At 35.6% G+C, this 24,648-nt stretch overlaps 2 protein-coding genes across 2 annotated transcripts; one reads left to right on the top strand and one right to left on the bottom strand.

The window, feature by feature from the left end:
• Positions 1-1,716: 1,716 nt before the first annotated feature.
• LOC150098097 (protein ZBED8-like) lies at positions 1,717-2,571 on the top strand. The gene has a single exon (XM_090406683.1). It carries the CDS (start codon positions 1,717-1,719, stop codon positions 2,569-2,571), a length of 855 nt encoding a protein of 284 aa, XP_090262809.1.
• Positions 2,572-11,983: 9,412 nt separating this feature from the next.
• fry (microtubule binding protein furry) lies at positions 11,984-24,059 on the bottom strand. Its single transcript, XM_090406682.1, has one exon. It carries the CDS (start codon positions 24,057-24,059, stop codon positions 15,105-15,107), a length of 8,955 nt encoding a protein of 2,984 aa, XP_090262808.1. The 3' UTR covers positions 11,984-15,104.
• Positions 24,060-24,648: the final 589 nt, after the last annotated feature.

Genomic DNA, 24,648 nt, shown 5'->3' with positions numbered 1-24,648 from the left:
TTATAGTATTAATACATTTGTCTTACAGTCTCAATTACTTTGGCATAACCTAAACAACCTTACTAATTGCTGCTGCAGCTGTTTATCCACAAAATTTAAGGTTTAAATGAAACCAGTTATATTGAATGTCAGATATGACCTACAAGTTACTAATTTCTAAAAAAGGTATAATCTAGAACAGGGGTTCCCAACCTGGGGTAGCTGTACCCCCTGGGGGGGGTACGGTGAATAGCAGGTAAATAAGTATATTATGCTATTAATATATTCCAAAAAGTTATGTTATCAACATTTCCAGGCTATTCCATGTTGGTACAGTCTGTCAGCCACACCAGCAACATCTCAAGTCTCTTTTCGGACACGAACACAGTGAGGTTGCATAGACTTTTTTCTCACTGCAGGGTCCGATAACTCAAAATGCCCAGTTAAGATTCAAGATAGCCAGTGAAATTGCCAGATCGGCGCTCTCCCGAGAATCGCCTCCGCGGCATCTTCACCTACTTTGCATGCACATGACGTACCGTATGGTACACACTCTAACTGCTTCATTTCGACATGCTCACAGTACACACGTTTTAGTGATAAACATAGGTTAGCTAAATTACTTTTGCTGACTAAATTTTAATCTAATCGTAAGTAGATTATAGTTTATTTTTAGCCTGTTCTAAAAATGAAAGGATGGATCAAGATTTAAATACATTAAAATATTATTTATTTTTTAGCTTATTTTTAAAATGAAAGGTTAGATCAGGATTTATATACAAAAAAAATATTATTTTTGCAGACCCAAGGAATGACCATGCCAAAGAAACATGGTCACCAAGATTCATATGTGCAATATGGTTTTACTTCTGTGATTGACAAAGAAAGTGTGCAAAAGCCGCAGTGCTTCATTTGCTCCAAGATATTCAGAATTGGCAGTATGAAGCCATCAAAATTGAGAGAGCATCTTCAGAATGTTCATCCTGAACATTCTAACGAGTCAGAGTCCTCATTTAGAATAAAATGAGCACGATTTGGTAAGAATATCACACTTCATGACCATAGATTTATTACCCTGAAGAAGCCAGCACTGGATGCCAGTTATCGCGTCACATTGGGGTCGCCAAAGAAAAGAAACCGCATACAACTGCTGAGCCATTAGTGAAGCCGTGTGCTATGGACATGGTTGAGTTGATGTGTGGTAAAGAAGCAAAAGAGAAAATTGCACAAATACCATTATCAAATAATACAATTTGTGATAGGATTCGAGAAATGTCAGAAGACATACGTGTACAGGTAGTGGAGGAAATCAAGAAGTACGGCAAGAATTAGTTTATAGTTGGATGAATCAATTGATGTCTCTAACTGAGCACAGCTTCTTGTTTTTACTAGATATATACATCAGAATGAAATAAAAGAGGAATATCTTTTTTGTAAACCCTTGAAAGAAACAACAAAGGCAGTGGATATTATGAATTTGGTGAATGATTTTTTTGATTCAAATGGCCTTTCATGGGAATTAGTAGAATCTATTTGTACTGATGGTTCTCTCGCTATGTTGGGGAAAAAATCAGGTTTCACCGCTTTAGTTAAAAAAATCAACCCAAATATTTTTACAAGCCATTGCATCCTTCACTGGTATGCTTTAGCATCTAAAACTTCCACATAATTTGAAAGTCGTTTTGGATGTTGTCGTTCAAGTTGTGAATTTTATCAAAGCAAAAGCATTGAATCACCATGTGTTTAAATCTTCGTATGAAGAGGTTGGAGCAGATCATTATCGTACTGCTGCTTCATACAGAAGTACGATGGTTATCCAGAGGAAATGTTTTAGGAAGGATTTTTGAAATTAGAAATTTAATTGAAATTTTTTTAGTCGAAAAAGAATCCGCTTTTGCTTCATATTTCAAAGATCCAAACTTCGAGATTTCTCTGGCTTATCTTTCTAATGTATTTGGAATTCTTAATTCTGTGAACATTTCACTGCAAGGTACAAATATCGTTCTCACGGAGGCTGAAGAAAAGATACAATCGTTTCTAGAAAAATTGACTCTCTGGGGAAGAAGGGTGGAGTTGGGTAAATTTACCAATTTCAAATCTCTTGATGAAATCACTTCAGATCTGGCATATGAACTAAAACAGGAAGTTCGTGATAGCATTATATTGCATTTAAAAACTTTGAAAGAGGCACTTGCAAGAATAATTCCTCCTGACCAAATGAACGAAGTCTGGATACATAACCCTTTTCATACTGATTTAGAAAAAATCAGTGACAACGACCCAGTGAAAGAAGAGCTAATTGATCTCTGCAATAACAAGAAACTCCGAATTGAATTCCAATCAATGAAGTTACAAAATTTTTGGTGTACACTTGGAGAAGCATACCCCGTTATCACCAAATGTGCTTACATGGCTATAATTCCATTTATAACAACTTATCTATGTGAATCAGGATTCTCAGTTCTGTTTTCAATCAAGTCCAAAACAAGAAACAAACTGGAGCCTGTACATGATATGCGGGTATCTATTTCAAAACCTGTACCAAGAATAAAACTGTTGGTGGATAAGAAACAGAATCAAGGGTCTCACTAGTCGATTTTACTGCAGTTTAATAAAGATTTTACAATTTTATGATAATGTAATTGATTATTTACCGAATAAATCAATTACATTATCTTTTATGAAAACTTTATTAAAGCTTTTATGAAAACTTAATTACTGTTTATTTCTTATATTCTTTGAATCTCTATGGTAAACTTAAGAATTTATTTCTTATTATAATGAATAGGGGGTACCAGATAATTAACTAAAAGCCAAGGGGATACGGGGACCAAAAAGGTTGGGAACCCCTGACCTAGAACATCATACAATGCAAGAATATTTTGGAAAGAGAGAAAGGTGAATGAGATGATAGTTTTAGCAGGTACAAATTATTTGAGAGAAAATAGGACAGAGTAAGAGAGATGACATGAAAGAACTGAAGGAAGAAACAAGAATAGATGCAAAAGAGAAAAATGTGAGTGTTGCATTGAATTGAAAAGAAGAAACATGAAAACAAATGAATTGAATTTGCCAAATCTGGGATCAGCCACTTGGAAACCATTAGTCAATGAGAAAATGGAAATGAAAAGTCACAGAAATGAGAGCCATCAGAATGGAAGCATGAGTTTTTTTTACAGAAACTGCACTGTTGACATGCACAAAAGTGAAAAATGATCAACAAAAAGTGGTAAAGTGATCCCTAACACAGTGAAACTGAAAGTACCTTGTGTGCACATATGTGCACATGGGAAGGGCAATTGTAACAATGAGGATGAATACTGCATTGAGGATTAAAGATTTCTGGTAAGTAGGTAGAAAGAAAATGAAGGAAGCATGGATATGTGTGGATGAAAGCCAACTGTTATGTCTGTTGTTGTTATGTGCCATCCAGTCGTTTTCGACTCTTGGTGATCTTGTGAACAAAGGCCCTCCATCCCACTTGTCCTTTCTTTCAAGCAATTGTAAGTTTAAGTTCATAAGTTCTTTTATGTTGTCCATTCAACTTTTTTAGGTCTTCCTCTTTTTCTCATTCCCTCAATCCTCCCCAACATAACTGCCTTTTCCAATGATTCATCTGCTCGCATAATATGTCCAAAGTACATCAACCTCTTTTTAGCAATCATTGCGTGAAAAGAGCATTCTGTCTTTATACTCATGTGTGATTTCATAATAGTCTTCTCCATTCCCATAATTCAAATGAATCAATCTGTTTGGTGTCTTTTTTCCTAATAATCCAGCTTTCACATTTATACATCACTATGATGTCTGTTATAGTGGGAGAAATCATGAACAAAGAGGAGCTTGTAGAATTGCAGTGTGCATTACTGAGACATGATCAATGATGAGAATATACAAATAAGGATAGTGTGTAAAAGACAGCAGTATTTTTAGGAGAGAAAAAAAAAAAAAACAAGAAGGGAAGAGAGGAATGATGGCAGAGGAAGTGAGTCCAAGAGTGGAGACGGAGATAGTAACAATGGCCTCCAGAGGCAGTAAATTTTGGAGGTTTACTGGTGTGAAGTAGAGATAAAGATGAAACACACAGGTGTTGTTTATAGACCGGGGGGAGGGGATTGCTAGGGAAGTTAAATATGAAATATACTGACAGGCCACTTCTGTGCTTGCCAAATCATAATCATCACGACTTTAATTATGAAGATTGTAGGTAGAAGCAAAAAAAACACAGGGAAGAAGGGGATTTTATATCACTCATCATCATCAGTGCCCATGGGTTCAATGCCTATTGGTGTCTGATGCTTGTTTCTTTGCTATTTCTTTCTGTCCACTGCCAAGTGATTCAAATCCTGCAAATTCTTTCCACACCATCATCTACCCACTCTCATCTCTGCCATCCTCTTCTGTTTATACACTGTTCAAACAACATACTATTCATTGTACCAAGCATCAAGGTTTTGATCTTTCTACTGTTATCCATTCTGCAGATATCCCCCAAAAACTTTAGTTGCCTTCAAATTATTTTCTGCATAACATTCTCTTTACAGTTTACTTTGCTATACAATTCTTCATTTGTTACCTTTTGCACCTATCCAATTCATACAATCTTTCTATAACATGCTCTTCAAAAGCCAATATTCTTCTCAGAGAGCCTTTGATCAGTAACCATGTCTCAATGTAACTTTGATCAGTAACCATGTAACCAAGTGTAGGGAGCACTTGTGAATATGCATGTTTCCAACAGGCTCAGATTTACTGGAAGGTTCACTGATTTACTTTTCCATATCTAGTCTATTGCCTGTAAGTTTATTTTGCTTTTGTTACCTGAGATCTTATCTCTTTTTTGCAGTCTAAATCATGCACATGTTGCTCCCTGGATATGTGAAGTTCCTAACCTCTTCCAGCTCTTGTCCATTGACCTTTATTTTGCTTTTCCATCCTCTTTTCTCTGAATATCATTGTTTTATTGATGTTCATTATTAACCCATGTTTCTTTCCTTCTTCACTTAACTTTAGCACTGCTCTTTCTACTTCCTCTTCATCTTCTTTGATAATTTTATGGAACTACTGTGAGATAATTTTAGACAGAATGTCAAGTAGGGAAATTGAAGTCTAAGGATATCAGACATAGTAATAACATCAGAGAATAAGTCCATAAGGGTGGCCACCCTGTTACCAGCTTCAGAAAGTGACTCTGTTTCTGACAGGAAGCAGTCAAGCACATGGAAGTTTCAATTTATGTAGAGGTTCAATGCAGAACACAGACCTTTACTTACCTGAAACTTCTTGAAATTTCTACTTAAATGAAATGCTATCATTCTAAAAAACACAGATTAAAGATACACGAGTTGGAGATACTAAGGATACTACACAATATTGATGTGAATGCAGTTATCAGATTGAAGGGGATTACAGTGTGTGGAATGTGTAAGTGAATTGTAAGCCTTTAACGTGGTATTTTAAACTCAACACGAGTAGTTCTGAAAGTGAAAAATCAATGATAATCTGGTTGCACAAGAGTCATGCCAAGAAAGGTGCAGCCAATTATAGGTTCTTCAGGATATCTGAAAGCAGCGGTTAAAGTTTTAGAGAAAAGATGGTAAGGGTGCAAATAATGTATACAGAATAACATGGTTTGGCTCTGTTAAAGAAAAGCATCAGCTTGCAATTTACAATAAAGTTACAGCTAAGTTGACAGAATGTATACAGTGTTGTATACATAATTTTACTAGAATTCACAAAGGCAATTAAAAAAAAAAACACTGCATAAACAAGAATACTCTTGAAGATAGGAAAAAAGAAGGCAGCAGACTTGACAAGTCAGAAAGAGAAGGAAAGAGTTTGAGATGGAAGGAAACCAGTATAAGAAGACAATGAAAATGGGCAAAAACATTAAAAACATCCTGAATGGAGAAAGTATAGAATAAGCAAAACATTTCAGATATTTAGGCACAATGTGTTATCTGTTTCCATATTTAATCTTCAGTGAAGATGGCAAATTAAATATGGAAAAAGACAACAGAATTAGCAAAGCTGGTGTGGTTCAAATGAATACATTTATATAGAATAGGAGAGAAATTAGTCAAAATACTAAACTAGCTGTATACGAGTTGGTACATCTGTCATAAGCATCCATGTAAAATTACAAGTCGTTCTATTAAGTACAGTCATCCCTTGACTTATGTCCGTTCAAAGATACATCCATGATCTAATCCCCTAAGGGAATAACATTTTTGACTACATTTCGAAAATTCTTCGAACAAGATGCAAGCGAACATAAAGAAAAAAGGTTTCTGTTTAGGAACAATGCAGCACCATGTGCAGTGGCAACGTCCCTCATCAATCAGCACGTGTCTTCAACAGTTCCTCCGTTGATTTTAAATATTTGCGATGTTTTGTGCAACATGGCCCTACATGCCCAATCAAAAAAAAAAACCTAGTGAAGAATCACAGAAAAAGAAGTGAGCAATTGATCTTGAAATGAAGTTGCAAGTTATAAAGCAACATGAAGCTGGTAAGCCCGTCAGTGTGATCGCACATGATTTTGGATGGTCTCATTCTGCAGTGATGACCATTTTGAAAAATAAGGATAAAATCGTAGAAGTTGTGAAAGGATCTGCTTCCATTAAATCGATGTTGAAGAGACTTAGTGCCTTAGCAGTTATGGTTATAGTGCTACGGGATATGCACTTTTGGTTCAGATCCTCTATCCATGATTCAAGTAGCTTTTCCATATCACTAATAGGACCTTTGTCGTTGCTTCGTCACACTATGACCATAACTGCTAAGGCACTAAGTCTCTTCAACATGTTGAAGGAGAAAGCAGCGCCCAATTATGCCTATGAATTCAATGCTTCTTCAGGTTGGGAGATTTAAGCTGCATTTTGTGCTGCATAATGTGAAAATGCATGGTGAATCTGCAAGTGCCAATGAGAAGAATGCCAGGGAGTTTGTAGAGAAATTCGATACAATTATTATGGAGGAAAATTATTTGTCACGGCAAATATTTAATATGGATTAGACCTCCTTGTTTTGGAAAAAATGCCTGAGTGGATATTCATCCAGAAAAAGCTAAAAACCTATGCCTGGATTCAAAGCTCTTAAAGATCATATTACGATTCTCTTGGGGGGGGGGGGGGATAATGTGGCTGGATACAAACTGAAACCATTTGTGATATAGCATACTGAGAATCTGCAGGTCTTCAAATGCACTAGGAAGCATGCTCTTCCAGTTCATTATCAGGGCAATAAGAAGTAGTGGGTGATTCAAAAATTGTTTGAGAATGCCTTAATTAGAGAGAGTTATACGAGTTATGGACTTATCTATAATAATGTCATTTTAATGATTAAACCTATGAAACTGTATTGTATTACTGCCACTATAAAACAGGAGAATAAATACTGAAATCTTCCTCCCTAATCACATCTTCATTACCTTCCCTATGTGAAGTATGAAGCTACAACTTTTCTGGTCTAATCTTTGTTTTTTTGATGAAAATATCCAATGTGCTTTGCTTATTCCTCTTCTTTTCATCATAAATTTGTTTATAGCAAGCAAACGCATCATGTACTTTCCTTTCTACTAATAAGTAGCGTTCAACATTGGGGGTCCATGTCTTCAACCATTTTGAGAACATTTCTGTAAGATCTTTCAGTGTGAATTGTTTAACTAGCACTTCTTGTTTCTCTTTTCCCTCTTCTTTTTCTCGTTCTTCCTTTTCTGCAACACCTTTTTCTCCAGCTCAGCCAATTCTTCGTTTGTCAACTCTTCAGGGGCACTTTCTGTGAGTTGAATTATGTCATCATCATTCACTTCAAGATTCAGATTGTTTGCTAGGCCCACTATTTCTCCACTCAATTTACAAAGGCCTTCATTTTTTTCAAAACTTCGATAATCGTGCACAAACCTTTTTAATGTGTTTTTCCATATGCCACTCAATCGAGAGGTCACTTCGTCCCAAGCTACAGCAATATTTTTAATAGCATGATAAATATTGAATGCTTTCCAGAAATGCATGAGTGCCTGATCATTTCCTTCAATGGCAGAAATGGCTTGCGAAAAAGTTCTCCGTAGATAAAAAGCCTTAAACACTGCAAGGACTCACTGATCCATCAGTTGGATCAATGAAGAAGTAGTGTTTGGCAGGAGAAACAAAGGTGATTTAATGTATCGACTTACATCCTGCCAGGTGGAACAGAACCCCGACATAAGTCGTGGGATGACTGTAGTTTGTTTTATACAGCTGTCTGAAGCAAAAGTGTTGTTTGTATCCCTTGAAATGGATAAAATTGAGTATTGTGCAGTTAAAAAATTATTTGTAAAAGAAGGTTAACACCAAAGTAAATGTTTATGGGCACTCTTCTCCTTTGTTTTCGATAATTAAGAAATGGGCTGTGAGTTTAAACGTGGCCGTACCAGCCTTGAAGATGATCCACGTGAAGGACGTCCAAAAAGTGTAACAACACCAGAAATCATTGATCAAGTGCACGATACGGTATTGGATGACCAGCGAGGCAAAGTGCATGAAATTGCTGAGACTATAGGCAAAAGAATGTGTAGGATATATTTTGCATGAAGAATTACAAATGAAAAAGCTTTGTGAAAGATGGGTGCTGCACTTGCTCACAGCAGATCAAAAATGCACTCGCATGAAAATCTCTGAACAGTGCTTGGAGTGATTTAACAAGAATAAAACTGATTTGTGCATCAATTTATTTGGATTCACCATTACACACTAGAATCCAAACAGCAGTACAAAACAGTGTACAGAAGCTGGTTGTTCAGTGCCAAAGAAGACAAAGCCGGTTCCATTCAGCAGAAAAGGTCATGGCGTTGGTGTTTTATGATGCTAAAGGTATTTTGTTTATTAATTATCTTGAAAAGAGTACAATAATAACCGGAGTAAACAATAACCGGAGAATATTATTATGATTTTTTAACCAGACCAGATGAAAAAATTTGTGAGAAAAGACCCGGTTTGCAAAAGAAAAAAATATCACTTTTCATCAGGACAATGCATCTGTCCACAAAGGTTTTGGCAATGGGAAAATTAAGGGATCTGCACTATGAATTGTTGGAACATCCACTCTATTCCCCAGATTTGGCTCCTTCTGATTCCGTCTCTTCCCAAAACTAAAACTATTTCTCGCTGGTCAGCATTTTTCTTTGAATCAAGAGGTGATTGCAGCTGTAGAGGGGTATTTTGCAGATGCTGAGGACCACTACAGGGACAGGATAATGGTGCTGGAGCATTGCTAGAATAAATGTATTAGTCTTAAGGGAGATTATGTTGAAAAATAAAAATAATTTTGAAATTATAAATTTGTTTTTTTATTGTTAGGCCAGGAACTTTTCAGACCACCCTCGTACAAGAGACAGTATTCAAACCAATTTTAACTTCTGGATCTGAGAACCTAATTAAAAATAAAACACTAGATCAATGACTGGAGACCACAGATATTAGAGTTCTGAGAAAGATTATAGGAGTGAGCACATGGCATCAATTGCAATATCATATTGAAAATAAGGATATTAGGAAAGAACCTGACATTGTTAGCATTCAGAAACTGAATTAGCAACTGACATTGTTAGCATTCAGAAACTGAATTAGCAACTGACATTGTTAGCAAAGCAAATCTCAAGTGGTATAGTCACTTAAACAGAATGGAAGAGGAAAGATTAGCAAAATAAGTTTTCGATGGCAGGTTGGTAGAAAAAAGACCTAGAGGAAGACCAAGATGTAGATGGATTGATGCAGTGAAAAGTGCCTTAGGACACAGAAACATAAGATCTGGTGATATTGGAATCTTGACAGATAACAGATTAATTTGGAGAAAAATTGTTGATCAGAAGTTAGTAATAATATAACTTTTTCATGTGATATTATCATAATATTCTGCACTCCCCGAGACTACACATCAGGAATTTGATGATGATGAAAACTAGTCATGTACTAGTGCCAATCAATATACGTATGTATACTTTATATCAATTACATATACACACACTTAACAGGTAATTAAGAGAAAAAGAGCATGCTGATTTTTTTTTAATAGGTGAACGCTGTATGTTAACATGCAGGACTGAAGGAAGACATCCAAATATTTACTGAGATGGAAAGGATTATAAAGATGGATTCCAATATGGGATCCTTGAAGAGGACCTGAATAAACTGGTGCCATGAGCAAATGACAAGCCTTAAAGTTGCCAAATGCAAAGATATGCACTTTGTATTGAAAAGATTTTACATGGAATATTACAATTGATGGGACTTAACTGAAAAAAAAAAATCTTATTCCTTACATCCTGTATGCAATTCAAAGCTTGGTGTTACCAAATCAAACCAAAGAACAAATGTTGAACTGTTCTCTTGACTAATGCTATGCAGGTGCTCTTGAAAGAATGAGGAAAAAGTGGAATGGATGCAAAAGTGAGTAAACAAGATAATGCTGTGCCAATGAAATGTTGACCGTGAAGAAAAAAATCACTTGAAATACTGCTGGCTACAAACACTGGTGAACAGGAAAATGTACAATATAAACATAATATTGGTAAAAGAATTTTATGGAAAGAGTTTGCAAAATTTTTCACATTTCACCGAGCTAAAAAAAAAAAAGGAGGGAGGGGGGGGGGGGTTCATCCCAGGAAGTTGAAAAAGGATTGTGATCAGCAAGATAGTAGTGGGTAATCTTTTCACATGATGAGATGTGAGAGAATGAGTGAGTGAAACAAGTTGTTAATGGTGAGTGCATCACCAACAAACAAATTTAAGGGTAGTAATGATAAGTGACATATGGACTGATGATGAGAGCTTCTCAGTGAAGCTTTGGAGGTACCAGTTGAATAAATTTACATTAATCACAAAATTCAAATTTATCTTTAAAGTTTTTTATCATCTTCAGAAAAAGTCTTTATTAGCATTTTTTTTTAATTTAAAATAAAATAAAATTTGTGTACTTGCATAGAATTAACTATTTATTCCATCATTTTTATTGACTATAGAGTATTAAGCAGAAAAAGTATTTTATTACAGACAGGAAGTACTATGCCATACAAGCAGATAGCAGAACACAAAAGACATTTTTGTAATAGGTCTGTCTTACAGAACATTCCATAGTGTCGAACCACAGAACTAGGTTAACCCAATTGATCCTAATAAAGGTCAAAATATACCCAGGACTGATTGGGTTTGAACTTGCAGCCAAAGCAACTAAGGCTATAAGGCCTGTGAATAATGTCTGTAAATTGCATGAACTTCTGGCAGTTTGCATGTTATGCAGGATGAAAAACTGAAGCTTCTAAAAAGAGCACTTAGGAGATATCTCTTAATACATTACAACGAAAAAGAACACTCCCAAGGGAAACTACTATAAACTATGGTGAATAATTAAGGCAATGTGTAGTGAAGCACACTCTCTTTCTACAGTGTTATGCAAAAAAGCATTTTGGGGAATTTTGGAATGGTTTGACGGAGATGGACATGAGTGCTTTTTCAGTGAATGAGCTTAAGGTGAAGTATGATAGGTAATGTGTGAATAATGGTTAGGGTTAGCATGGACCCCTTGCAATGAGTCTTCTAATTCCATGGAGATGGCCATATAACAATAATAATATAATGTGAACAGTATAAATAATTTCATGCATATTCTGTTCATGATATAATACAGATAAAAGCATATATATTATTTCTTGTCTACTATAACATACTAATGCATCAACAAACAAGCAAAAATTTCCAGTTTACATTAATATAAACAATTGAGTTTGCATTCTGAGAATTTTCTTTAGCAATGCTTTTGCAAATTGAACACAGGAACTAAATTCTTAGCAACAGCTTAATATATCCACTGAACAGGATTTAATGCAGCATTTGTTGTGTGAATGTTATCTGTTACTGTAAACTGTATAACTCTATCTGATAAAATTAAATGAAATGTTGGAGTAAACAGCTCTCATTCTTCGCATGTGTAAGTCCACAAATCTTAGATTATAATAAGACACATAGTCTTAAATCAACACTATTTATTAATTGCAAACATATTTTTCTTAAAACATGACAATAGAAAATAACCCAACAGTACCTAACTACATTATATTTTACGTGGAAGGGTATATGTATATAAATTTCTTTTTTTATATATTCAGTGCATCCCCTTTGCACACAATATACAAACAATATAGTAGAAATATTGCAATTCTGTATCATATTACCACAAATTATTAGTTCATGTGTACTAATCCATATATATGTGTACTGTCCACCACAGAAGCGAGAGCCGTCGTTGGCAGACTGCCAAGAAGAGTCAATTCATGTTGAAGTGGAGAAAGAAATAAGGCGATGCACGAATTGGTTACCAACATGCGAAATCATGTACTTTATATGTAAAATTTTCCAACTGTTATACAAGCAAAATAGTTACCACTTTAAAAACTACAATGATCATAAAAGAGAAGTTAATTTTCCAACGTGTAATAATAAAAAACAACTCATCCCACAATACAGATTGATTACCCTATTATTAGAATGGTTTCTCCTTCTTTTGACATGCACAGAAGCAGGGCCGCGCCAACCTGAGGGTGCAAAGGGTACACAGCACCCGGGTAATAATCGTAAAATTTAACTAATATAATATTAATAATCCTTACTTTTAGATGTCAGACAGGCAGCCGATAAAAGTTTACACGTTTACACCTGCGGCAAATACCCTTGGCGCTCCTGCATAGAAGTGTCGAGTGGGCGTACAGTATGTATGGCTGTATAAATTCAATGAATGCACAGTAACAAACATCTTAAAAAAGTGTTAACCTGAGTAATTGAATCTTAGGAATACAAATGTGATTTATATTAAAAATAAAACGAAAGTTACATTTATTAATATATAAGGTAAATACACCAAGAGTCAACCATTTAGAGATAATTTCTTGTTAAAGATGTAGACAATAGTATTTAACACACACATATGAATCTGCATTTATTGTAGAAAGAAAGAGGAATCTACTTTCCTCATTCTTTAAAAACAAAAAATAAACATTTGAAAATAAAAATATTCAGCAATCATTTTAATTCTGTTAATGTGCCTACCAGAAATCAGTATTCAGCTGTATAAATCCAGCCACTCGAATAAAGTTGACCCTCCTTGAAATAAAAACAAAAAAACAATTACAATTAAGAAACAAAATATTCACCACTATGTTAAAATGAATAACAATTACATTTGTTCCTGCATCTTTATTATGTAAAGTAGATAGACATCAGGAGGAAACCAAAACCACTTTGAACATTCATCACAACCAAATGCCCCCCCCCCACTTCCCATCATTATATTGCAGCAATTTCACATAGGTTTTCAAGAGAAGCATACCTTATATCTTCTTTGTTGTTTTTTTCCATGATTTATTTTCCTCATTTTATTTTCATTCTTCTTTTTTGGCATTTTTTTTCTTACATTTCAATTTTTAATTTTTTCTTTAAAAACATAGTTCCTTCATACAGTGTCAAATATTTGGTCTTCCCAGTTTACATTAATATAAACAATTCAGTTTGCATTCTGAGAATTTGGTCAATGCTTTTGCAAACTGAACACAGGAACTAAATTCCCATTGGCAACTAGGGATTTAAAAATGCAGCATATGATTAACATAATGGCTTCTTATACTCAATTATCATCTTTCTAACACATACACATATGGGGAACTAATGTGCTATACACTGTAACCAATTGTGTGTGTGTGATATAAAAAAATAAATGAAATAAAGAGGCTGACTGAAATTTTCAAAACAATATTTGCTAACTTTTACTGTGATGCTAGCTTTTAATACAATCTACCTTTCATTGCAATTCAGTTTTTACTTGGAGGTTTTTACCTCTAAGTAAAACTTAAGGTTTTTACCTTAAACCCTCAAATAAAGCAATAATTCATTCTCCTAATTTCGGCGATAACATAATTCTGTCTACAAAAAACATTTGAGGTATCACTTTACGGTAACAAAAAATGATTATTTTGAATGTAACAAATCCTATGCCAATATACAAAAAATAACTTAAAATAAATCTCCCAGTGCCTTATTCCCAAAAAGTAGCACTCAAATTCCTAAACCAATACATTATTCTATAATAAAGTACTATTAAATATAGCAACACTTCATTAGTAATTTCTTATCACATCCAGCTGACATCTAAATTATTGAATTCTCAAACACCAGAGCATGAGTAAATTACAGTGCTGGATGTCAAACATTAACTTTAAAACAGACTATCAAAAAAGTTTTGACGACATTACTGTTACTTTATTAAATGGTATTTTGCAGCAAAAGGTTGACTACTTGGGGAGATGGATGTTTGAATATGGAAGAACCTATGCTCTTTCTACTGAGAATAATAGGCTATGTGCATCAAAACAGTTAATTTATAAAACATTTATTAAAATTTGGAAATTCATTTTCACCTTCATTTTCCAGATCTCACAAATTTGTATCTAAGAGTAAAGTAAATATATTTCTATGGAACTACAAAAGGTTAATAAGACTTCTTCTTAAAATAGAATATTATAAAGCAACCTGAAAGCTTATAAACAAACTATATTCTTAGATATACTGCATTTTATGAAAAAACTAGTGCAGTTCTTATACTAATTTACCCTCACAAAATATTAGAAAAAGGATGATGAAATCTATTTTCCAATTTTTTGTGGGGATCTATATTAGCACCACTATCTTTATTGCAAGCAGTAAAAATTGAATTCTTTGTACTTTGATGCACAAGGGAAAAAAAAAAGTAAGTTATCAAAATAAGGAACTTTCTTCTTTATGAGTGATATTACAACATAAATCTTATATCTGAGACAATACTTAAAAAGTGAATAATTTTACATATATTTGCAGACAACATGAAACGAATGAATTATAAACTACAGTATAACAACAAATAAATAAAATATACTAACAAGAAACAATTACAAAGAAGAAAATTATCAACATCTTCCTTATTCCTCAACAGACAATATTTACTGGATAGTTCTTGTGTCCCTAAATTTATAGATAAAATCAGATATATTCAAAACAGAAATAAATAAAACAAAGACAATAAAAGCTAAAATGTTTCTTCATATCTATACAGTAATATTCAATTCAGCAATCACTTCTCCTAAAAGATTCTTGAGCTTTATCTGGAGTAATTGGATGTTCAAGAGTATGAAGGACAGAAGATAACTGAAGACTAATATCCATCAACTGGTGACAAACATCAGAAATATCATGTTCAGCTCGTGTCATAATAAAAAAGCCACTTTTGTTCTCACAAAGATGATGGCAATAAACTTCTAGAATAATGTCTACATCATCTTCTTCGTTGATGCTAAATATATTGCCTGGGAGTGTATTTCTGTAATTATGCATGTGCTTGATAGCTTTATTCCATTTTCTTGACTGAATTAAATCTAATAATATATTCTCTGCTTCTTGTCGTGACAAAGCTGAGACCTCTAATTGGACTGATGGTGACAAACGGTCACTTTCTGTATCCTCAACAGCTCTTGTTAGTTCTGTTTTAACCAAAGATACTTCCTGAGAAAAATCAATAACCTGTGGTTGATGACTAATTGAATATAAAAGTGAAAGCAACTTTGAATAGCTTTCGAGTAGTAGTAAAAGCTGAAAATGCAACTTATACAAACAACGAAAAAGATCAATTCTTTGCTCTTCAATTGTACCTTCAGCAACAGGTTCACCTAAAGCTTCAAGTTTCATTATTGATTTCATGCTATCCATGCATTCCAGTGTATGCTCTTGCTTCTCTAGGAATGTTTCCCAGTGTTCTTGTATCTCCAACACATAAAACTTGTGACGTTCTAGGAGTTGAAAGGATACAATAATTTCAGAATCAATATATATGAAAGGACATTCAGTCTGGCTAATAAGAATATCCATCATTGTCAGAAAGTGAGATGCAATTCTACGTAGTGAATCAGTTAAAGAAAACAAATGACAGCAATCTCTAGTAAGACGAGTAACTTTACAGAAAGTTTCTTTTAAAAGTCGAGCCAAAATCTGATTAGTATTTGCTGCAAGAACTCCACTATTATCTGCCATTAGACCATATACATGAGATCTCCATATTTCTTCCACTTCATCTGCTGGTACTGGTGCTAAATGGGCTACTACAGCAATTGGTGAAAAACTAGGAGAGGTATTACTGAGTGTTAGATCACCATCACTAGCCAAACTGTGAGTTGAACCAGAAGTAGGACTAGATGGCCTACGACCATGTTCCAATAATGGTAAAGTACTTGGTGGAAAAACAAGTCCAACATTACCACTAGGAAGGTCGGGGTGATCATCTAGAGGAGAAACACTTCCTACTTCATCATCAGATGATTCCTCTTTCCTTGGGCTTAAATTCAAATTACTATTAATCAAGCCAATTTTCTGCTTTGTGCCTTCTTCAGAACCCTCAAAATTTGTAAGTGAGCGTCGGCGAACACCCCAGTTGAAATTATCCAAACTTTCTCCTTCTTGACTTTCCAATTCATATTCCAAAAAGTCAAAATCTTTGAAAACTCCAAACTGTTGCTCACCATGAATGGTATCCTCTAACTTACTGTCAGCAGACATATCATTATTTGTGGCAGATATTTCTTCAGTACTACTACACATAGAAGATTGATGCTCTATAATATCACTACTCTGACTGAAGATTACAGAAGGACTCTTTGGTAAACCAACTCTCTGACCACAACTAGTCAATAATCCAACAAGATGTTCCCGAGTTCTCGCCTGAGATAACCAAGGTCGTCTCCAACCAGATACAGATCCATTCTCAGTAAAAGAGTGATTGTGAGAAAGACTACGTCTTGGAGAAGCAGTTGCACTTTCTTCTTTATCAACCACAGAATTATTATCTTTGGGTAAGTCTTTTAATTGATAATACCGCTGTCCAACAACTGGAGTTTGAGTTAAATCAATGGTAAAATCCATTGTACGACCTGGAAGTTCCCTTTTAGTTCCAAATTCTGATTCTGCAAAGGATGTACTGGAGGCAATACTCACACTGTCTGCAGCCGATCCACCAATACTCATGCATGCAGGAGGAGCAGCAAGCGTAGAAGAACGTGTAACAACCAACTTTAGAATTTTCAATGCATCTTTCCACTGTGGACTTTCTATGTATCTTGAAATAACTCTCAAAAGGTCAGAATTAATAGTCTGGGCAGCAGAAGTGACATCTAAATAATGCAGCATACAATTCAATATGCCCAATATGTGTTGCAGCAAATAAGAAGGGCCTTTTTCAAGAACTTCCACAAGAAAAGAAATCAAATTTAGGAAGACATGGCAGTAAGCATCATAAAGATATTTCACAACACATTTTGTCCACTGAAAACTTTCTTTGCTGAATGAGCGTCTACTATATAGTGTCATTACAGTAGCCAAGTTTTCCAATTTTTTTGATTTCTCCATACATACCTGAGCAATGTTTTCTGCACTTTTGACACAAAGAGGATTTGGATCATCATAATTATGCAACATATATGGAAGAAGAGCCATAACATTAAATGGAAATGCTAATGATTCTGATGGATCAATAACTGGAATATCAAGAATTGGAGTGAGATGTGAGAGAAGATTATCAGTTGCTTCAAATGTTGCAGGAGATGCACAGCCTTTTAGAAGCAAGGCATGAACTCCAGGAAAATTAGACCATTTCATCTGAAGCTGAATCTTTTCTAACTTCTCTTGGCAATTTGTGCGTTCTATTGGCAGTTTTGTTAACACCTTTTCTAGGAGTCTCAAAGACAAAAGAAACTCGTGCTCATAATCAGATTCAAACAAAGATACAGCAATCCAGAAAAACTGAGCTAACAAAGTCATTCTGTCCTCATGTGAATACTGTTCATCAACCATCTTCAATGACTGAGCACTACGTGATCTCCCAAGGTTTTGAGACTTTGTTCTCATGTCAACATCTGTGTTACTTCTGCATCTAAGATCTTTTATTTCTGTTGTTGGTGAATCTGAAACCTTTCTTCCAGGGCATGAGACTGACATAGAAGTGCTACGCACATGACCAGAACCTCCAGATGGGAAAGGGCTCCCAATCCCACTGATGCTGTGCGTATATCCAGGTTGGGTAACCGTAATGGGAGGTGCACTTTTCCTGTTACTTTCCTTATTTAAGTTTGGAGTAGACTTAAAAAATTCTCTCATTAGATCACTAATTTTAAATGCTGAATCTAAAGAATCTACTGCAGCTTCTAGAGTCAACATCAATTCTGTTACATAGCCCTGCATGTCTTCACCCTGCTCAGTTACAGTTTCAACAAGGCGTGATAATATATCTGATAGCATTCTTGCTGTCAATGGTACTTTCAAGGCACGAAAAATCTGAAGGGAACGGCCTGCATAATGTCGTGAAGAGCAGCTAAGTGCAAGCTGCAATGCTACTTGTGCCCATCTGTCTTGAATATGAGCCGAAGGAATTGTTTCTTTAAAGACATACAGTACATGTTGGAGAAAAGTGCATAACTGTTCTGCACTTCTCACAGACCACACCTTTGCTGTAATGTCTTCATAACTCCACAGTGGATGACCTTTTCTAGCAGCCAAAAAATCTATTAAACACTTGACTGTTTCTTCAACTGAAGAATTAACAGTGCTACTACTGTTCTGGAATTCAAATGAACTATCTTGTGCTAAAGTTTCTGAAGAGCCATTCTGATTTTTCAACATTTGATTTAGACTTGGTTCTGTCATGATTTCAGAAATTATGGATGCTGATAAATCATCTAAAACTTTTGATGGCTCTGTGAAATTTTTTGTATAACTGGTTAAAACTTGCAATGGAAGCCCATATCCTAACTGCTGAGTTTTATTATTTAACAAAATTTTAGCAATGGTTAAGTGATTGTTATGGTGTGCTAGAACAATAAGTAAATTTAAGAGAAGTTTTTTACAGTGCTCATGAACTAAGGATTTTGTATGATCCAGACCAAGAAAAATTATGTGCAACATGAGAGGCACATGAGGTGACCAATCAATATTTATTCCATCTAACACAACGTCTGTTAACAACATGACAGCTAAGTTGCATCGGTGAAAACCAGTTACTGGTTGCGAACTATCAGGAAGAAATTCTGTCAATGGGGCATAATAACCCCCAAACTCAGGCATAGGAAGAGGATGTGGCTGAGGAGTTTCAGGTTTAACATGATCTTCTGGAACCTGACAAAGAAGGATAAAATTATCTTCTTCCACTGATGCTGAAACTGTATGCTGTCCATCTTCACTGCCGATAGAAGATGATGTGTGAGTTCCTTTACTTGGAATATTTGGAGTACTCTGAACTGAACCTTGCCCACTACTGTCATCTTTCATCTGGCTATCCTTTTCACATCCACTCTCAGTACTGTGACGTTTCGTGTGCAATGTTCCTCTTTCTAGAGTTAATTCTCCTCTAGATGCATCATGCTGTGTGCTGTTAGAACCTCCATCATCAGAATGACTGCTTCCCTTACGAACATTTGTAACACGGAAGAAAGGTGGCGTTTCTGTTCTCTCAATCAAACAATTTAATGTTTCTACAGTTTGCATATCAGCCATCATTTCATCTAAAAGTCTCTCTGGGCGAGCTCTGGCCATATATAAGACAACTCTTTTGGCATACACTAGAAGCTCAGTAGGGGCAAGTCCTGTAATAATGAATAGATATCTAATGATAACTTTTAAATTGTTTGGCCACCAACTACACAGAGAAGCCCAGAGCTCTTCAATTTCCTTAGGATGTTCATCACCAAATTTTGCAGTAATATAGAATAAATTGTTGAGCACCATCTCAGTAGCTTCTGCAGATCCCCAACCTTCTCGACGTTCAAGAGGAACAGAAGAACACACTTCAGCTGAACAGAATTCTTGAATTCTCCCAAGATGTGTAAGAGGACCATTATGAGAGATATTGGGATCCACTAATTCCATGTTATAGAGCCATGGTAATAAATACTGGAGCAGATTTTGACGCACAGGTGGTCTTGCAGTCTGCAGTCGGCTTGTAACTTCAGAAAATATAGGCATTGTTAATTCTGGATGAATTTGAGCCATGTGGTGAGAAAGTTGCATTTGTGAGCAGGGATATCCAACAGCAAGTAAAGCATCTGAACAACGAGATGTTTTCTTTCTCAGCACAACACCTCTATTAAATGCATTCCCATCTCCTTCTCCATCTATGGATATTGTAGTAGAATTTCCAAAGAACCGATAATCTAGTATTTGAAACAACTGGTTGGCAGTTTCCTGAATGTTAGCTCGTGGACATCCTGTGTTTAAGAGAGTTACATTTATGATTGCCATGTAATGGTCACATGGATACTCTCTAACACTAAAAATTGTAGCCAGTGCATTAAAACAACCATCTGCTCTTTGAATATCACCTGTATAACAGCAATCTACTAGCCAATCTAATAATGTCCCAACATCAGGATTGAACTCCAAAAGAAGAACAACAGTTTCCTGTCCAAGCTGATATATTTTATCTTCCTCAGAACTCAAAAGACTATTTAACCAACAATATATTGGGCTTTCTTCACTTAAACCCTGTGGATCAAAGCAAGGCCCACAACATAATACAGCAGACATTGCTTGAAGTGCTGAAAATTCAAAATCTGAACAAATATCTTCTTTCACAGCTTTTCTATCTACCAATCCAAAGTGAGATCCAAATTTGCCACTCCACATAGCAAACAAATAAAACAAATTTCGACGTAAATCCTGTCCTAAAAGATTAACTCTATTTTCTAAGGAAAAACTTTTAATGAGTTTGTGAATAAATCCACAAAAATGCTGTTTAATTTCTTGAACAATACTTGGTACATCTTTATCATTTTCTGTTTCCAAGTATAACCGTGCACCATCAATGTATTCAACAAAAGTTGTATTAAGGGAATTTGCATCACGATCCAAAACACTAGGACTTATACCAAAAGTGCCTTCTTCTGCTATAAGTTCCAAAACACGAGCCAACTGAACTCTGAGAACATCTCTTCTTCTCCTCCTCCTCATATTTTCCTGTTTTCTATCAATTGCCTCTCGAATGTACACTACTAGTTCTTCCATGAGATCTTTTATTGAAAGATAATTTACATGAGACAATCCAAGAACAACAGCATCCCTCATATCAGCCTGTTCACTTCTAAGCAAAGGAGCAATCTGTTTAAAAAGATTGGACGCATGTACACCTCCACTATTTGGGGATTTATTATCTGACCGATCAGAGCCTATACTGTCTGGTGAGGAACTCAAACTTAAGTCAGGCGATATAAAACGAACTGATGTGCTACAATTGGGAGGGGCTATTTTGCAAGCAAACATGAGGTAGTTCCTCCAGAGATTGATGTGGATGTCTCTCTCATTTGGAGTTTTTTTAACCACTGTTGTTCTAAGAAGTGATGCTCGATTATCACTTACAGGATTTAAGTCAAGATGATTAAAAAGATTTGTTATTCGAGAATGAACAATAAGCCAGGAATGTGCTAAAGCTGTAGGACAATGTTTTAATACACAAGTAGCATCCAGGAACCCCATCAAACACACACACCAAGCATCAACTCCAGAACCATCAGAAATTTCTGAAGTACTTGCAGCTTTGCTAGCTCCTTCAGTACTTTCATGAAGCCCAGAAGTCCATGCAGCACTACTTCTTTCTGCCAGCCACTGCAGATCTACATTTGATACTGATAATACTGCTGCTTTTTCACTTGGTGGTAAATAGGGTAAACATTTTTCCACCACCGAAGGGCAACACTTGTCAATAGAATCTGCAACAGTTTCCTCCCCTTCTTTAAGTGGTACCAGGGTTTTGATGAGGGACTTTGTTTCTTTTAAGATGTGAACAGCCAATCGGCGAGGAGGCAATCGACAATTGCACAACATAACCAAAGCTACTCCTTCAACAAGATGTAGCACGTTTGCAAGATGATCTACTTTACACTGTTCTCGAGAGTCTTTTCTCAAAGAATTCTGAGAATGTGATGACAGAGCATTTTTCCAATTAGTTAAAAACTGTAACAGCATTCGCAACGCATTATCCAGCAGTTGCGGAAAAGTATCATTTACCTCTCTTAGCACAAACTGAACAAATCCATATATGACATCTTCTCGCCAATCAGGAAAATCAAGTGTCATTGTCTGCAGTGACTGAAATGCTAAGCCTCTGAGTTCTTCATCCATATGGACAGTAAGTCTAGAAAGCAAGTCAACTAAATCATGCCGCGACATACCATCAGGAATTAACCTTGGAACAGCTGCAACACATGTGCGGAACAAATCAATTTTGGGTTTACGTTCTCCAGTAATCATGTCATCTGGTTCTTTATTTATATTTTGTACAGTGGTCATCATTAATGGTTTTCCAAACTGGATATCTAATGCTCGAAGAATGTCATCAAATGCCTTTCGTACATATGGATAATACTGAGACATTCCAATAGTCTTTGCAGTTTCTTCAGTAAGCATTTTGTTCAAGAAAGTTTTTTTAACACGAAGAGTATTTCCAGAAGGTAATACTCCAACTGTACGTGGCATTGGTGGATCACCTTCTTTTTGTTGTAAACTATCAGCAACCACTAAGAATGCTCTCAATGCAATGCTCATCCTTTCTGGAGTAAGAATAATTTTTATGGATCGACCAACAGAAAGAAGATCAAATACAATCTCCTTCATAGCAAAGTCAAGACGTTCTTGGGCAATGAACTGTATTATTTTAACAAATATATTCAATGGAGTATCTCTAGGAACAACAGCTTTAGAGCCTTTTGGAAAAAGGGAGTTCACAATACTTTGTAAACGACTTTGTGTAGCAGTATTACTTTCACATTTAATACGAATCATATAAACCCACAATAAACGATACAATGATTCTAATGCCACACGACAAAGTTTTGGATCTCGATTTTTTAAATGTGATAAACACATCACTAGAAAATAATGCCAATTCTGTAAGAAAAATGACTTCTGACTAACACACAGCAAACAAGTGACTAGTGGAAAAAGTGCTAAACTGTGCTTTTTCTTTGTACAGAGATCCAAAGTATGAGAATACAGCATTTCTACAAATGTTTTCAAGCATGGTACATTCACTTCGTTCTTCACTGTGGCTGCAACAGGAACTAAAATTTCAACAAATAACCCTGCAAGAGCATGTTTGATATCTTTATCTTTTACTTCTAGGAAATATGTTGCACATTCCTGCATGAACTGAAAAGAAGCTTCAAATTCCTCGATTGGCACCATCTTTACACGAAAAAATTTCATGCCCATTAAAAGGCTAATTATACTGTGTGTGGTAATTGGACTAAGCTCTTTATTTCGCAATTCTTTTAACTCTGCCATGAACCTTTTCCTCACTGACTGAAATCTTGACTGAGCAAGGACACCAATTACTTCGGCATAAAGATCAGCTATTATATTAACATTAAGAGCATTTGGTCCAGTCTGAGCGCCTTCACGGAATTTGAAATGTTTAAAAGCCAAATTTTCAATATAATTCACTAAATCATCATGTCCTGGGTGAACTGGTAGCTGTTTCAGTACTTCTATGAGAACCAAACAAAATATAAACTCAACCGCTAGATCACGCCTTTCGTGAAGATAATCCCGCTCTGTCCTTTCGGTCACTTCATTTTTAGATTTCGATTCCGAACGCAATCTTTGCTCTTGTGCCTGCCCAGAATCAACACCTTGTCTTTCGTACCATGCGAATAAAGTACGAAGCAGCGAAGGTAGACAATGTTCAGATACTGAACCAAATGCACTAAGCAACTGATCAAATAGCGGATCTTCGCCCCTTTGTAGAGACTTTGATAACGGCCTTTCCAAAGGTTCAGCTAACACAAGATCTATCTTACGTTCCGACTGTACGGTAAACTCCGCAAATAGCGTACGGAGTACAAACTCGCCGGGTTTGACATCCGTATCAATGTTCATCCCTGAAGGAAACGGTTGTCTTTCTTTACGAGCACCCCATGGCAGCTGAGTCTGTGAAGCTATAACACAAGACTGAGTTTGGGCTTTATTATCAGAACATCCAGTAGTAGCCATAATAAACGATTCGTTCATCAGATATTTCAAAATTCTCTAACATATTACTTTTTACAAAACAACACAATACAGGAAGATTGACAATTCATAGATTAACAAACAAGTTAAAGTGTTGACAATTTATTCAGTGGTGCCACCTACAACAAACGAATCTACTAATCGAAAAATCATAACACAGTACTGTATTTGTTTCGTGTGTGTAAAATACAATGAAGATATTTTCGCTTACATTCGTTAAAAAACATGACTTGCTTACACATACTGTATATATGATTATAACAACATTAAATATAAACATCACTTTGAATTTTAATCCCGTTTATTACTTAAAAATATAAATTAAAATGCCTAATAAACAATGCCTAAAAAATACCTAATACCTAATAAAAAATTATCAAACACTGTAACATGATCAGGCCATCAAAAAATGTTCATACCGCATCCTCCGTCACACGGGTTACCAAGGGACACGTTCGGTTTTAGGCAGAGGGACCCGTTCGAAAAATATGTTACAGTCTCCCTTAGACACCACTCCTCAGCACTCTGCTAGAGGAAATTCTATCAATGGGCCCGCTACCCGTTTGGGGAA

The sequence above is a fragment of the Typopeltis vanoorti genome, chromosome 16 (genome assembly GCF_054136105.1).
Source record: "Typopeltis vanoorti isolate ZY-2024b chromosome 16, IOZ_Tvanoo_1.0, whole genome shotgun sequence".
NCBI lineage: Eukaryota > Metazoa > Arthropoda > Arachnida > Uropygi > Thelyphonidae > Typopeltis > Typopeltis vanoorti.
This window is presented reverse-complemented; position numbering and strand designations above follow the sequence as displayed.

Excerpts from the sequence above, each read along its gene's own strand:
- LOC150098097 (XM_090406683.1), top strand. The coding sequence starts at position 1,717 with ATGTGTTTAAATCTTCGTATGAAGAGGTTGGAGCAGATCATTATCGTA.
- fry (XM_090406682.1), bottom strand. The coding sequence starts at position 24,059 with ATGGCTACTACTGGATGTTCTGATAATAAAGCCCAAACTCAGTCTTGT.